The sequence below is a fragment of the Artibeus jamaicensis genome, unplaced genomic scaffold, assembly GCF_021234435.1.
Source record: "Artibeus jamaicensis isolate MK-2021 breed Jamaican fruit bat unplaced genomic scaffold, CSHL_Jam_final contig_3201, whole genome shotgun sequence".
Classification (NCBI taxonomy): Eukaryota; Metazoa; Chordata; class Mammalia; order Chiroptera; family Phyllostomidae; genus Artibeus; species Artibeus jamaicensis.
In genome coordinates, this window is record NW_026521754.1 from 384,693 (window position 1) to 401,934 (window position 17,242).

Below are 17,242 nucleotides of genomic sequence, written 5' to 3' on the forward strand. Positions count from 1 at the left end.
AGAATGGTATGATTCAGGATATAATACCCCAAAATATGGCACCTTGCCATATAAATACTATAGTCCCCCTTTACCTATAGTTTTACTTTCTGTGTTTCAATTACCTACAGTCAACCTTAGTCCAAAAATATGAAATAGAAAACTCTAAAAATAAATAATTTGTAAGTTTTAATTGTATGCTACTCTGAATAGTGTGATGAAATGTCATACTGCCCTGTTCTGTCCCACCAGGGTCATGAATCATTCTTTTGTCCAGTGCTGTATATGCTATCCACTAGTCATTTAGTAATCATCTCAGTTATCTGATCAACTGTTATACCATCACAGTGCTTGTTTTGAAGTAACTCTTGTTTTACTTCAAAACCATCCAAAGTTCAAGAGTACTGATGCTGGCAATAAGCCAAAGAGAAGCTATAAAGTGTTTCCTTTAAGTGAAAAGGTGAGTATAATACAATAAGATATTTTGAGAAACAGAGACCACATTCACATACCTTTTATAACAGTATATTATTATAATTGTTATTAGTTATTACTGTTAATCTCTCACTGTGTCTAGTTTATAAATTAAACTTTATCATAGGTATGTATGTATAGGAAAAAACATTATATATGTATATAAATATAGACACACATACACATATACATGCGTGTGTGTGTGTGTATCCTGGTCTCGGGTATGCCCTAGGGACTAGGAACATATGCACCACAGAATAGGAGAAACTGTTGTATTTCAAAATGAAGGAATTTGATAAATGGCATGTTCAGGAAGGACTTTCTAATCATCTCCTGAAGCAAGTCATAAAACCCTCATGTGAAAGGTGCCTTTCCTATCCTGAAGGAAAGGAGCATCCTTATATTCAAGACAGAGTAACACTGAGAAGAATTTGAAAAAATAAATCTTGCTAAGTTTCCCTTAGTTTACTACACTTACCTCACCCCTTTGTCCTATCATATCTTTCCACAACTTTCCACTCGTCATCAGATCTTGCATAAAAACACTCAGGTTTAACCATTTCTTGGGTCTTTCTTCACTGCTTTATGAGGAGTCCCCTGCCATGTAAAATTTATATTAAATAAATTTTTATGCTCTTATCCCATTAATCTGTCTTTGTTAGTTTAATTTTCAGACCCAGCCAAGGACTCTAAGAAGGTCAAAGAAAACTTTCTTCCCCTACAGCAGTAAATTACAGAGTAATATGACATATACACCAATGAAAGTATGTTCAAGGAATTGTAGTAGTTTGAGAAGGGAGTGAATGACTTAGTGGAGCTTGTATAAATAAGGAGTTTATTAAACAGGGGACAGCACAGCATGACTTTTAAATATGATTAGGAATTTGCTGGAGACAGAACAGGAATTAGAATAGAACAGGACAGAAATTATGTAATATTTTATTTTGGGAAAATAAAATATTACATAATTTCCCAAAACTTCAGAAGCATAGAGGAGGTGCTGTGATACAGAGAAAAAGCAGGAACCCTGAAGATAAGGGACCTAGATAATGGTTCTGATTGTTCCACTATTTATCTCAAGCAAATTAACCTCTCTGGATATAATTTTTCTTGTTTTTTAAATGAAGAAATCATATCAGAATAGAGTGTCAAACTTTAATGTAAATATAAGTAAGGTCTAGGAGAGGGCCTGAAATCATCTTAATAATCACAGGTAAGGGGGGTGCTACTGGCCCAATGACCTATACTTTGAGCATTTGAACATTCAATTATCTCTATGGGTTCCTTGTACCTTAAAAGTTTATTTCAGATAATTCTATTACTGTATTGAATTGTTGTAGGCAAATAGGATTTTGAGAAGAAATAAAACCAAAGAAGAAAATTATAAAGCTACAAAAATGAGAAAATCATCAGGTGAAACTCTACTGAAAAAAATATTTTTCTTTTATGACTAAATACAGTTTACCCTCTGGAAAAGAAACAGTTAAATATAATCACTATCACAGTTACCAGAATAGTATATCTTTTTAAATCCTTATGAAAAGAATTTATTGGACATATGAACAGCAGTTTAAAGTTTCAAGTGAGAAATTTCAAAAGATAAATTATAATCTATACAATAGTGATATATAATCTATACAATGAAAAAAATGCTCTCTTTTTTAAGTGATAAAAAAGTTAAATCTTTTGACAACAATTTAACAGGAAGCCAGATATTTATTCAAAGAAAAGTATAAGACTACAATGAAGTGTCAGGATGGGCAGGGTAGAACAAAATGGCAGCTGAACTACAACCCGGAAAACATGGCTGACGTCAAACCACAGAGCAGAAAGGGCAGGCTTTGCCTAAATGGATATCTGTATAGCAACCTGAGCCCGAGGAGAGCCACCAATGATATATTTCTGCTTTGTTCAAAGGGGACCAATCCCCAGCTCCCATGAAGAGAGCCAACCAAAATAAACCCCCCCCACATTCCCTGCTTGGGCGTGACTTCCCCAGCCCCACTCTGTGGACCAGAGAACCTCGCCGAGTGTGCAAACCCTAATAAAGCTCTATACTGCCTAACTTTGTGGCTGATTGGCATTTCTTCCACGGCAGAGCCTGAGAAAACCTTTCCATGAAGCATGAATAAATGGAGTCTTAGATGTAAGGACAAAAGGTAGTAATATAATTTTGCCCAATTTAATTTGCAGATTTAATTCAATACACATTAAAGTTTCTAAGGACTAGTTATAGAACTGATAAACTAATAGTCAAATTCTTCTGAAGAATAGAGAAAATATTAGGATTTTTAAGGTAGGCTCAACTTAATAAAAACAGTAGTTTGCAAAACCATACATGATGTTGTGGTTTGTAGTAATAAACATGTATTTGGTCTTCATCCTCTTTTCTGGGAGAGAGCTCCTAAACCCTTGGCACATCCTGAATGAGGTGTCCTTTGTTATGTTAATGAGATTGCTAGCACAAATGACCAAGTAATTAGACATTGGAACTTTCAGTCCCACCCCCCTGACCTATAGGGAGTGGAGAGGGAATAGGTGTTGAACCAGTCACCGGCATCTGATTATTTAACCAACCATGCCTCCATAAAAACTCCAAAGGACAGGGATCAGAGCACTTCTCCACTGGTGAAAAGATAGAGATTTGGAGACAGAAGTAAAGTGCTTGGAATAAACGTGGAAGCTCTGCACTGTCTCCCCATATCTTGCCCTAAGTATCTCTTCTGTCTGGCTATTCCTGAGCTATATCATTTTACAATAAACAGGTAATCTATTAAATAAAATGTTTCTCTGAGTTCTGTCAGCTGCTCAAGCAAATTAATCAGACCTAAGGCGGGGGATCTTAGAAACTTAGATTTATTGACAATAGGTCAGAAGCACGGGCAAAAACCTGGATTTGCAAAGATGGTGAGAGTGGCAGTCTTGAAGGACTGAGCCCAAATCTGTGAGATCTAAGGCTACCTTCAGGTAGGTAGCCAGTGTCAGAATTCAGCTGAATTGTGGGACATCTGGTGTTTAAGGACTGCTTGGTGGTGCAGGAAAAACCTATACATGTTGAAATTGGTATAAAAATTATTATCATATGATAGGAATATAAGAATTAGAATAAAATAAAAATTCTAGCGATGGTTATAAATAGTGAAATAATTTAATGTGTGATAAACAAGAAGTAAATACCACAAAGTAAAAATAAGTAATAAGAATCCTGTGAAAGATGGTTATCAGATGAAAGAAATTATTTGGGATCACTGTAAATTCCAAAGAGGTTAAATAATAAATTAAATTTAAAAAAATAAAAATTGAGTAGTAGTATTCATGGCCAAATGAAAGACTGATGATTATCTATCAGAGAAATAAAGGTTTGTCATAAGAGTCAAGATGGACATGCTTGATATACACAAATAAAAACCTACTATGTCATATTCAGGTAAGTTGAAGGATATGAGATCAACAAGCAAACATCAGTCATAACTGGAGAAAAAGGAAACCTTGTGCACTGTTGGTGAGAATGTAAATTGCTGCTGCCACTATCAAGATGGTATGGAGGCTCCTCAAAAAATGAAAAACAGAACTACCATAGGATCCAGAAATTACACAAAAATACAATACTAATTTTATAAGATATATGCACCCCAATGTTCAGTGCAGCATTATTTATAAAAGCCAAGCCAAGGAAACAACCTAAGTGTCTATGAATGAATGAATGAATGAATGAATAAAGAAATTGCGACTTCCGCCAAGATGGAGGTGTAGGTGGAAACACTTTGCCGTCTTGCACAACCAAATCTAAAAACAACAAAGTTACAGCAATAATAAACACAGTCAAACCACAGAAAATTGAACTACACGGAAGTCTGACAACAATGAACCCTTCAGCCAAACCAGTAAGAGGGGCAGAGCCAACAGCAGAGCGGGGTTGGGCAGGAAAGAAGCACCGGACCACCCCGGGTGCGTGACCCAGGCACCCAGGCAGCCGTGGGCAGATCCCAGGTGTGGAGTAGCAGGCGGACCCACTAATGGCTGACCACAGTCACACATTCGAGCGCAGATAAACCGTAAACCGGTGAAAGAGCAAGCAGTGAGACGGACTTCGCAGGCCCCAGCAGCGGGAAGTGGAAGGGGGAAGTATCCCTCTCTGACCCCGCCCCCACATACAGAGTCACAAACCAGCGACTTGGGTGGACCCTCTCTGACCACACCCCCACATACAGCATCACAAACCAGCCACCTGGGCGGCCCTGCCCAGGCAAACATCTAAGGCTCCGCTCCTGACATGTAAGAGGCACGAACAGATCAAAACATAGCTCAAGAACAACTCAGAGCCCCAGAGCCAATAAATCTAGTGATGAAGAAATAGCCAAACTTTCAGATGCATAGTTCAAAATACTGGTGATCAGGATGCTCACAGAACTGGTTGATTTTAGTTTAGTCACAAATTACAGGAATATATGAAGGCTAAACTAATTGAAATGAAGGGAAATGCACAGGAACCCAACAGTAATGGAAAGGAAACTGGGACTCAAATCAAAGGAGTGGACCAGAAGGAGGAAAGAAACAACCAAACAGAAATCAATGAAGAAACAAGAATTCAAAAAAAAAAATGAGGAGAGGCTTAGGAACCTTCAGGACATCTTTAAATGTTCCAACATCTGAATTATAGGAGTACCAGAAGGGGGAAAGGAAGAGCCACCAGTGGAACACTTATTTGAACAACTAATAAAGGAGAACTTCCCCAATCTGGCAAAGGAAATAGACTTCCAGGAAGTCCGGGAAGCTCAGAGAGTCCCAAAGAAGTTGGACCCAAGAAGGAACACACCAAGGCACATCATAATTACATTAGCCAAGATTAAAATGAAGAAGAGAATCCCTAAAAGCAGCAAGAGATAAGGGGACAGTCACCTACAAAGGATTTCCCATCAGACTGTCAGCAGATTTCTCAAAAGAGACCTTACAGGCAAGAAGGGGCTGGAAAGGAGTATTCCAAGTCATGAAATCCGAAGACCTACATGCAAGATTATCTATCCAGCAAAGCTTTCATTTAGAATGCAAGGGCAGATAAAGTGCTTCTCAGATAAGGTCAAATTCAAGGAGTTCATCATCACCAAGCCCCTATTATATGAAATGTTAAAGGGACTTATCTAAGAAAAAGAAGATAAAAAAGATGAACAGTGAAAGGACAGCAAACTCACAGTTATTAACAACCACACCTAAAACAAAAGTGAACTAAGAGGACAGCTAGATCAGGAGCAGAACCACTGAAACGAAGATCACATGGAGGGTTAGCAACAGGGGGGTGGGAAGAGGAGAAGGGGGGAGAAGGTACAGAAAATAAGTAGCATAGATGGTAGGTAGAAAATAGATAGGGGGAGGGCAAGAATGGTAAGGGAAATATAGAATCTAAAAACTTGAGACACGTGGTTATAAACTAAAGATGGGGAATGGTGGGGGAGGGGGTGTGCAGGGTGGAGGGGAATGAAGGGGGGGAATAGAACAACTATAATGGCATAATCAATAAAATATATTTAAAAAAAAAGAAAGAAATTGCGTGTGTAGTTTGGCTCAGTGGATTGAGCACGAGCCTATGAACAAAAGTGTTGCTGGTTCAATTCCCAGTCAGGGCACATGCCTGGGTTGCAGGCCAGGTTCCCATTTAGGGGCACTCGAGAGGCAACCACACAGTGATGTTTCTCTCTCTCTTTTTCCCGTCCTTCCTCCCTCTCTAAAAATAAATCAATATTTTAAAAAATAAATTGTGAATATATATATATATATTTAGCCATTAAAAAAAGAATGAAATCTTGCTATTTACAAAAAGGATGAACATGAGGGCATTATGCTAAGCGAAATAAGTCAGAGAGAAAAATATAAATACCATATGATCTTATATGTAGACTTTAAAAACAACAACAACAAACCGAACTCACATATACAGAGAACACACTGGTAGTTGCCAGAGGCAGAGTATGGGGGTACAGGTGGGAGAAATGGATAAAGAGTTATAAAAGGTAAAAAGAAAAAAGATGGAATTGAGTAAAACAGACATAGAAAATTTGTATCATATAAAAAATATTGACTTCATATATATACATGTGTTATATATATGCTAATGTACATGATAAATATATGTAACACTGATGCACACCTATTATTTCTACAATATGAAAATAAAATACCATATTCTAAATCTCTAAGATAAAATCAAGTATTAGCATATTCTTAGCAACTTGCATTAAAGGAATTTAAAACCAAAAGCCAAAAAAATATCTAAAAAGGAAATTAAGAAAATTAGATTTACAATAATATCAAAATGAATAAAACACTTAGGAATAAATTCAACCAAAAAAGCACAATACTTACACACTGAAAACTATAAAAACATTGCTAAAAGAAATTAAAGATACCCTACATAAATGGAAAGACATCTGTTTTCATGGACTGGAATACTTAATATTGTTTAAATGAGAGTATGCCCCAAAGCAATTTATAAATTCAATGCAATTCCTGTTAAAATCCCAGCTGCATTTTTAGTAGAAATAAACAAGCAATCCAAAATTCACATCGAATTGTAAGAGATCCTAAATAGTCAAAATGTTATAAAAAAGGACTCACACTTCCTGATTTCAAAAATTACTACAAAGTTAAAGTAATCTAAATAGTGTATTACTATCATCTGGTCTGAATGGGAAAGAATTAAGAGCCCAAAATAAACGCAAGTATCTGTGATCAACTGACTTTTAACAAGGATGCCAAGAATGTTCGATGAGGGGAAAGAAGAATCTCTTCAACAAATAGTGCTGGAAAAGGACTCATGGACAATGGACAACAGTGTAGTGATTGATGGGGGGAGAGGAGTATAAATGATAACAGAAAAAAATGCAATAAAGATTTTTAAAAATAGTGCCGGGATCGGGGTGTTGCCACTGCAGCCACCGCCTCAGGAGCTGGTGAGCCGTGCACCCGGCCCCGTGCACCTGGCCCTGTGCACCTGGGGAGGACGGGTCGTCTGAGCACGAGGGTCGTGGTCGGGGTGCCACTGGCCCCAATAAAATCTATTTTGACGAAAAAAAAAATAGTGCTGGGATAAATACCCACATATAGAACAATAAAGCTTCATCCTTACCTCACATGCTATACAAAAGTTAACTTAAGGTAGATAAAAAATCTACAAATAAAAGGTAGCACTATATAACTCTTAGAAGAAAATATAGCAGGTCTTCATGACCTTTGATTTGGCAAAGATTTCTTACACATGACACCAAAAGCATGAACAACAACAAAAAAATAAAGATAAATTGGACTTCAAAATTTAAAAACTTTCTGTATCAAAGGACACTATCACAGTGAAAAGATAACCCATAGAATGGGCAAAAATAGTGAGAATCTTATATCTAGAATACATAAAGAAGGCTTAAAATTGAACAAAGATAACAATTAAAAAATGGGCATTAGAGCTGAAGAGACTCTGAATTTTTCCAAAGAGGCTATAGAAATACATGAAAAGATGCTCATTGTCATTAGTCATTAGGAAAGCACAAATGAAGATCACAATGATATCACCTGCTAGGATAGCAATAGTTTAAAAAAACGGAAAATATTAAGTGTTGACAAGGATATGGAAAATTGAAACACTCATGCATTGCTGGTGAGACTGTAAAATGGTGTAGCTGCTTTGGTCAATTGGTGAATGGATAAAAAAAGTATATTCATACAACTGAATAGTATCCAGCCATAAAAAGAACATGGCTGAAACTTAAAAAATAGTATGCTAGGTGAAGGAAGCCAGACAAAAAAGCTACATATTATGTGATTCCCTAGATATGAAATATCCAGAATAGGTAAATCCATAAAATCAGAAAGCAGCTTTAGTCATTGCTAGGAACAAAGTGGTAGGAGGGAATGAGGAGTGACTATTTAATAGGGAGAGTTTTCTTTGAAGGTGATGAAAAAGTTCTGAAATTAGACAGTTGTGATGACTGTACACCATTGGGAATGTACTAAGTGCCACTGAATTGAACACACTGCTGAATTTTATCTGCATTTTATCAAAATTTAAAAACAATTTTAATAAAAAACTTTTGTATGATAAAATAAAGTCTCATATCAAGAAAGGCAATTGAGGCCAAAAATTACGATAAAGGTAGTAATTCATAAAACATTGGTGTCTGAATATCTTAATTATTTATAAAGATTTGACACAAAGATATAGGATCAATTTCCAAAATTACCAGGATTAGTGGTCAAAACTGATGCACAGTTTATATACCAGGAAATAATTACAGTAAAATTTCTTACAAAAATGGACAGGTCACAAAAAAAGTAAATGCTTATTAAAACATCTTTAAGGAACATATTCTAAATGCCTTATAAAGAAGTTAAAAAGCAAATGTGGTCAAGTCATGGTGAAATAAATTTAAACATCTCTAGTGACACCGTGAAATTATTCTAGAGAATAATCAGACAAAAGGTAACAGGACCGAGAAAGCTAGTCAAGTACTTTGATCTAATAATTTCAGTTTGGAATAGACTTTTAAAGGAACACCCAAAGTGGAAGCAGCATTAAGTACTTTGAGAAAAGATATTCAGTTACTATAACTAATATGAGAGAATATGAAATAATTTAATAATAAAAGAATAGAGCTAAATGAACATTATTATTGCCTAAGCACAATGTATGGATATATGTATATGTGAATACACACACACACATATACACACACACACATATTTAAAAAGACAACTATGTAACTATCTGATAGGTTAAAATGTATATAAGAAATAATGTAGAAGTAAATGACAAAATAGTGCTCACATTGATTTCAACTCTATATATACATTGAAAAGAATTTGGAGTACTTAAAACTCAATAGGCTCTTTTAAAATTAAGTTGTAGAGAGTAATAATTTCCTGGCAATTATTTTCCAGTTACATTCTTTGCCCAGAGATTGGTAAAAAACAAAAAACAAAAAACAAAAAAACAAATGACCAAATATGTAAGGCAAATAAAAAAAGTATAGGATAAATTATAAATTTAGAAGAAAATCTTAAGTGATCAGATTAAGATATATTATTTAGCTATACCCTTACTCTAAACCTCTTTTCGTTGAGATAAAAGATTTCAGACCAATCTTCCAACAAGATTTGAGGAAGTATTTTTTTCACTCTATTAAAAATGTTAGTCAAATTCTTAAAAATAAAAATGTTTTTCACATAATACTTTAGTCAAAATACACAGATATGCTTTTAAAAGACAAGGAAGAAAAGTCAATTAAATGCATCCAAACTATATGTTCATATATACCTGAAATACGAATAAATGTCATGAGACCAATAAACATACCTTGGATAGATTTCTAAAATGTAGCACTGTGTAATACTACTAATGATGAGTACTAATAATGTAGTAATGACTACTAATGATGTAGTACTAATGATGAGTACTGTGTAGTACTCCTCATACAAGCAACCTGTCTACAAACAGCTGCCTAAACACTGTTCTGAACATAGAACCCATCAAAAAAGCAAACAAAGGCAAACTGGAGGTTTTAGACATTGTTTGTTCAGAAATTGAAGGTAAGCCTTGAAAAGCAGAAGCAGTAAAAATGTATAGTTTAAGGGACCTGTTTCATATGGTTTAAGAGACATTGCACTGCACCAAATGCTCTCTATTACCAAAATTTTTTCTTGTAAGTTCCTGAGAATCTACCAGAGTTATAATTAACAGGTATTGCCATCTATCAAACTCAATACCTCTGAAACAATTAAGCACTCATACTTTATTACATAGTACAATGAGTATGTTCAATTTTTTTCACTTTTCTTCTAAGACCTAAATGAAGTAAACTGCAGTAGAAGGGAATGAAAAAGGAAGCAGCAGGGAACCATCCACAGTGATACTCTCACCAGGTCTATATTTCTCCTAGAATCCATTTTTCAAAACTGTTTATCTTCTCCTCCTTATAATTATTCACTTAGACTAGTAAAGTATGTTTTTCTCACTTCTCGAAAAAATCTTAGTCATAAGAACCAATAGCATAGTTTAAAAATGAACTCACCTAAAATTTATGATTTAATACTGGCAAACATGAGAAGCTTTTAAAAGATCTTCTTTAAGATCTCTATTCACTTAAAACTTTTCTTTTAAATTTTACCACCATGATATTTTCTGCTAATATGCATATAGCTTTAATATACATTCATTAGTTAGGTATATAATATCTTCATTATAATAATAAAGATCTTAACTGGGCCTTATAAACAAACATTGTATTTAAAGAAAAATTTTCAGCATAATATTCATTAATTGATTCTTACTTTGTTTTAACTTATGGAAATCACCAACTCTATCCTTGGTAGCCTGCTTTAGGATAACTGTTTGAATTCTGGGTTCACTCTCCAAGTTTGGGGCTGGAATTAAACGCTGAAGAAGATTTGGAGGGTTCTGTTTTGAAGTTCCAGGGTTTCCATTGTGATTTATATGAGAATCTATGACAGAAAAACATCAAGTTAAGGTTTTATTTTGCAGAAGAATTTCACAAGACTTGCTTTAAAAGAGCTAAGATATATTGTTGTATGACAGTGGGTAGTCAGGTAGCTTTGTTGTTTTAATATTTATTTTTAAAGCATTTTTTAATTTAATTATTGTTCAAGTACAGTTTTCTATTTTTAAATATTTATTATAATTTCTTTAACCAAATCTTATAACCAATATGCTTCTAGCTGTGTAAAGTTTACTAATAAGTCCCCATGAGCATCTCTAGTATCGATTATAAACCTATTTACCAAAGGGATATATAGTAGAAACTAAAAAATTAAAATGGTAATGATACAGGCTGGATGACTCTTTTCCTCCCTCCAAAGTACATATTGCTGTCAGAAATCTCCAAAATACAGTAAAGCTTTTAGAAGTTTCAAGTTCTAAGTGATTTTCATCTACACAATTACAACTATTAACTCTTGATTTAAAAAAATTATTGATTGATTTTAGAGAGAAAGGAAGGTGGGGGGTAGAGGGGAAGAGGAAGAGAGAGCATGAGAGAAAGAGAAACATCAATTTGTTGTTCCACTTATTTATGCATTCATTGCTTGATTCTTGCATGTGCCCTGACCAGGGACCAAACCTACAACCTTGGCATATCTGGATGACACTCTAACCAAATGAGCTCCCCAACTAGGCCACAGGGTACATTTTTAAATGATTACTTGTTCCTGAGCTTTTATCAGTCATTTGAAAATATATAACATTAACTAGAAAAATGCTACTTCACTATGCTGTTAAATGACATGTTTTATTCACTACATAATAATACATGACCAGGAAATTGGTTTTCAAGTACAAATTTAAGCATAAGACTTCATACCTGGAATCACATTTGGGGAGAGGGGTTGTCCAGTTGCATGATGGGAGACTGCTTGATGATTTCCATATTGAGAAACAGAAACAGGAGGCTTCTTCAAAACTGAAAGACAAAATTAGATCCATATTATTCCCACTGATTTTATAATTTCTAAAAAAACCCAACCACCATAAATCTATTTACACTGCACTAATCTTATGATGCTAATCCTAATTTTGTAATCCTGATATAGTTAACTTGTGGTTACTAACTGGTACATTGCACTATCACATATTTTTGTGATCAATAAATTTGAACTGAAGACAGTAGGAACTCTTATCTTGTTCACCACTATATTTCCAACACTTAGAATAGTGCCTGGCATATAAGAGGAGCTCAACTAAGATTTGATAAATGTATAAGTAAAAAAATCTCTTCAGATGCAGTGAGACCTTTTTATATACATAGCATAAATAAAACTTGACATTTACGGATTAAGTGAACCAATAAAAATATGCTACTTTAAATTGCTCAGATTTAAGTAAAAACTAAATATGAGTGATACAAGTTGAGATTTTGTATTCAAAGAGAGAAAATTAAATTGTACCCAGGGCTTTACTAACAAAAATATACATACTTACAGTTGGGACTTTCTTCTCCCTTAGGAAATGAAGGCAACAGGGAAAGAGATAAATTTTCACTCACTACCACTAATTCCACTGCATCTTTGGGCAGCTTAACATGATAGAAAGAAGAGAGCAAAGAAGGAAGCTAGAGAGAAGAAAGATAAAGATAGAAAAACAGAAAGCTCATCTCTAAGATATGGTTAGTGGCACATTTTATACTTCTAAAACTGTGGTGGCTGAGATGATGCTATGTAATCCTATTTCATTATATTTTTCTTGGGCACAAGGGAAGATCAGCCTTTCTTGTGGTTAAGTCCCCTAAGACTGGGTTCTTCTGATCATGCGAACGCAGGTGAAACTGAATGTGACACTTCCAAGTATGGTGATAAAATGTGTACAAATCGCCTATAACCTGTCTTCACTTTTTGCCACAACTTAGGAGGCTACAAATGAAGATGGTGGCTTCAAATAATGAAAGGGGATGCTGCTTGAAAACAAACTGCAAAGAGAGACATCCAACCTGCACCAGACTATCATATGAGCAATAAATAAACCTTTATTGTTTTAAGTCACTGCAATTTGGGGGTTGTAAATTAATACATCACAGCCTAACCAATCCTAACTACTACACTTGGATAATTTTTACAATCCTCAAAGTTTATTTTAATCACTCAATTTTATTATGATATAGATCTCTAAACTTAAGGACCCGAGAAATTTAAAATTCACTAAGAAAGCAATCTACTCAAATTTATAGAAAGTTGAGGTTTTCTGTATCTTACTATGTTCCCATTACCTTGTTCCTACTGTCAGCTATAATGTCCCATAGCCACTTCTGCACATAAGACAGCTAAATGACAGCTATTAGCTAACATCTTGAAAGAGAAGTACTATGTCAGGTTTAACAATACAATTTTGATTTGCTAATATACTCTGAGGACCCTACGCACCCAGTCAGTAGATATATTCAGAAAGAGAAGTCTGTCATGATCTACAAATTTGTTGATCGCTGTTTGACCATAGCTAGCTCCAGTACCATACAAATCAGAAGACAAGAGAGAGTACCTTTGCTATTAAACAAGAAGTTATCATACATGTCCTTAGTTTATATGATAATGCCTCCTGTTCAAGAGCAAGGTGTCTATCTGGAGGCAAAATTACAGTTTAGGTAGGAAAAAACTGTATTAAAAGAGACTTTAGAAAGCATCCAGAGGAATTTAAATCTATTATAGTAGAAGCACAGCAGTAATATGGAGCTCTTTTAAGTTTGACATAATACATATTCCTAGAGAAAGTATGGAAAAATAAAAGAGCACAAAGAAATTTAAAAATAACTGTCATTTCACCATTTAAAACTATTGTTACCATTTGGAGAACATCTCTTCGATGTTGTTGGGTTTTTTCAGTACTATACTGACTGTATGAGATCTGCCCAGAAAAAATCCAACCATGGTTAATATAATGAGAACAGTTTGCACAACATCAATGTAACCTGGCAGCCAAGTAGAGTGGACTGGAATGCACAAGCGTGAACAATGACAACTTCACTGTACTAGTCAGTGGGGGTGGGACAGTAGATGCCAATGAATGGGAATGGGTACTGTGTGGCCATCATATTCAAAATGACTGAGTGAGTACAGCAATGAAACTGCATTAAATTTTGCATTAAGCTTGAACATTCCTCTGCCAAAACTATTTGGATGATTCAGAAGGCAGCGGATATGGGCAACTGGTGATTGGCAACTTTATCACAACAACACACCACTCATGCATCACGCATTGTACAGAGCTTTTTGGCAAAACATAAAATCACTCAGGTGATTCAAACCCTGCTACAGCCCAGATTTGGGCCCTGTGACTTCTGGCTTTTCCCAGAACCAAAATCATCTTTGTAAGGGAAGAGATTTCAGACTATCAATCAGATACAGGAAAATAAGATGGAGCAGCTGATGGCGAGTGAGAGAACTGTATGAGGTCCCAAGGTGCCTACTTTAAAGGGGACTGGGGAATCATTATCCTATGTACAATGTTTCTTGTATCTTGTACTTTCTCCCATAAATGTCTCTATTTTTCATAGTAAATGGCTTGATACTTTCTGGACAGACCTTGTATACCTCAACAAAATTAGGATCCTACCATATATATTATTTTATCAGACTTATTTTCTGTTTTCCTCTGTATTACTTTAAATTTTTTAAATTAAATTTATTGGGGGCAGCACTGATTAATAATATTTATAAACTTCAAGTGTATTTTAAATACAACACCTATATACTCTATTGTGTGCTCACCACCAAAGTTGGGTCTCCCCTCTTTTGTCCATGTATGTGATCCCCTTTACACTCTTCATCCTCCCCCCAACTCCCTTCCCTCCAGTAACCATGACTCTGGTGTCTATATCTATGAGTTTGTATGTTTATTTGTTCATTTGTTGCTTTTTATTTTATATCCCATATGAGTAAAATCATATGGTTCTTCTTTTTCCATCTGACTTATTTAGCCTAATATGCTTAAGACCCATCAATGTTGTTACAAATGGCAATTTCATCTTTGTTAAAGGAGCATAGAATACTATCATATATATGAGCGAGGACCCCCATAAAACCAAAATTCTCTTCTGGAGAACAGAGCCCTTGTAGTATAGGCTTCTCCCTCTAGGTGAGGATTCTAGGAACCCATCTGTATCAGTGTACCAGCTGGCATTGTAAGAAGCTGTGTTTGGCTTCAGTGAATTTTTTTTGAAGACTCTTTCAATGCATTTGCCCATTTCATGACAGGTGATTTACAAGCACACCTGCTCACATTGCTCAGTATTCAGCAGTTTTTGAACAAAAAAACAGCATGACCCCTGTGCCCTACCCTCCCTTATTCACCCAATTTTGCCCCGAATGACTTTTTTTGTTTCCCTGAATAAAAAGAGTTCTCAAAGGAAAACATTTTGCCAGTATGGAAGAGGTGAAACAAAAAACGGCAGAAGCGCTAAAAGCCATCAAAATTGACAGTTCAAAAACTATTTTTCGTAGAAAAAAAAAGTCTCAATAGGTTGTATTCTTTCAAATGGAGAATACTTTGAATGTGACTTAAGTTTAAACACGTAGAATAAATAATTTTTTATAAATAAATCCCATTTTGGGGGTGGGCCCTGATACATACAATTCTTTAGTCATTTTTAGAACACTTATGTTGTTTCCATGCTTTAGCTATTGTGAATCATGCTGCAGGGAACATATGTGTTTTCATACTTTTGGGGTAGATACCCAGAAGAGAGATTGCTGGGTCATATATACTAGCTCTGTTAATTTTTTGAGGAATCTCTGTAACGTTTTCTATAGTGGATACACCTATTTACACTCCCACTAGCAGTGTGTGAGGGTTCCCTTTACTCCACATCCTCTTCTACACTCGTTATTTCCTGTCTTATTGATAATAGACATTTGAACAGGTGTGAGGTGGTATCTCATTGTGGTCTCGATTTGCATTTCTCTTATAACTATTGATGTTGAGTACCTTTTCGGATAATTTTGGCTATCTGTCTGCCTTCCTAGGAAAAATCTCTTTTTAAAAAATTCCAGCCTTATTTTTGTTGGACTTAGGGGAAAGGTGGATTTATTTATACCTAGGACAAGGTAGTTAGAAGTTTTCCCAGGGGTCAGAATTAATAGTTATAGTTAGTAGTACTGAAACAAATAAAAATCTAGAAAACTACCAGTGAACTTGGAGAAAACTAACAGTGTCAATCTCACTCTTTTGCGTAGGGTTCTTCAGACTTTTTATCTATACAGGTATAAGAAACTAATTTTTTCTCTACAAAAATGAGAAAATTTTAATATTATAAATTTTTGTAATATAAAAATTATACTTGCTTTATTCTAAGTTACTTCTCTCATTTAAAAGTCATAGATATATTTGTATGTTAATAAATACAGCTCAGTATCATTACTATTTTTAATGACTACAACATTTTATAGATATAACCCTTCCTATATCATTTATGTGGTATTTAATTGGTCATTATAAACAATTTTATGAATAGCATTCTTGTACCTACATGATAAATTCTCAGGAAAGTCCTAAGCATCACGTCAATGGCTGTGTGTACTTCCTAATCAAATTAAGAGAATAGTAAATATGAGCTCAAAGACAATAAAAGTATAGGGGGAAATTAAACACTAAAAAGACTGCAAACAATAATTCATAAGCAGTTCTAACCCTTTATATATTTTACCCTGGGCCTCTCCTCTGAGGATTATTGATACCATATGCAGTCAACAGATAATAGTATGCTGCTATCAGATAATACCACTAATAACTAGGCTATTAAAGATAGATCATTGATTAAGCCAGTATTAAGGCAAAATACCAAGATAAAATGATCGATTCTATTTACCATAAACACAACACACAGGACACAAAACCACTAGAGCACATAGTTTTTATACTACTATGGTCCTGACTTCTGTATTTTTTATAAAAGAGAACTCTCAGTATGGAAATTCAATCACTCAACAATATTTAAGTATCAACTACATGCTAAACACTGTTCTACAAAGCTGGAGATTCAGTAGTGAACAAAACAGAGTTATTGCCCTACGATGCTACATTCTTGTTGGGTGTAATAATAAAAAAGTATGCGTTGAATATATTATAAATGTTAGAGTAAAAAGTTAAATAGGAAGTAAAACAGAGATGTGATAGAGAGTGGTGGAAGATTCTGTTACAGATAGTTTGGTCAGGGAAGGCATTTTGGAGAAGAGACATTTAAGCAGATGAAGTGCAGAGGAAGAACATTCAGGCTGAAACCAGCAAATACAAAGGCCTTGAGACAGGAGA

At 34.9% G+C, this 17,242-nt stretch overlaps 1 protein-coding gene across 2 annotated transcripts in view; it reads right to left on the bottom strand.

The window, feature by feature from the left end:
• GOLM2 (golgi membrane protein 2) overlaps positions 1 to 17,242 on the bottom strand; it is a 113,611-nt gene that overhangs the window by 32,482 nt on the left and 63,887 nt on the right. For both annotated transcript variants that reach the window (XM_037151961.2, XM_037151952.2), the window contains exons 7-8: positions 11,811 to 11,909; positions 10,765 to 10,935 (exon numbers count right to left, since the gene is read on the bottom strand). In XM_037151961.2, coding sequence (XP_037007856.2) covers positions 10,765 to 10,935; positions 11,811 to 11,909 — 270 coding nt within the window. The remainder of the gene's footprint in view (positions 1 to 10,764; positions 10,936 to 11,810; positions 11,910 to 17,242) is intronic.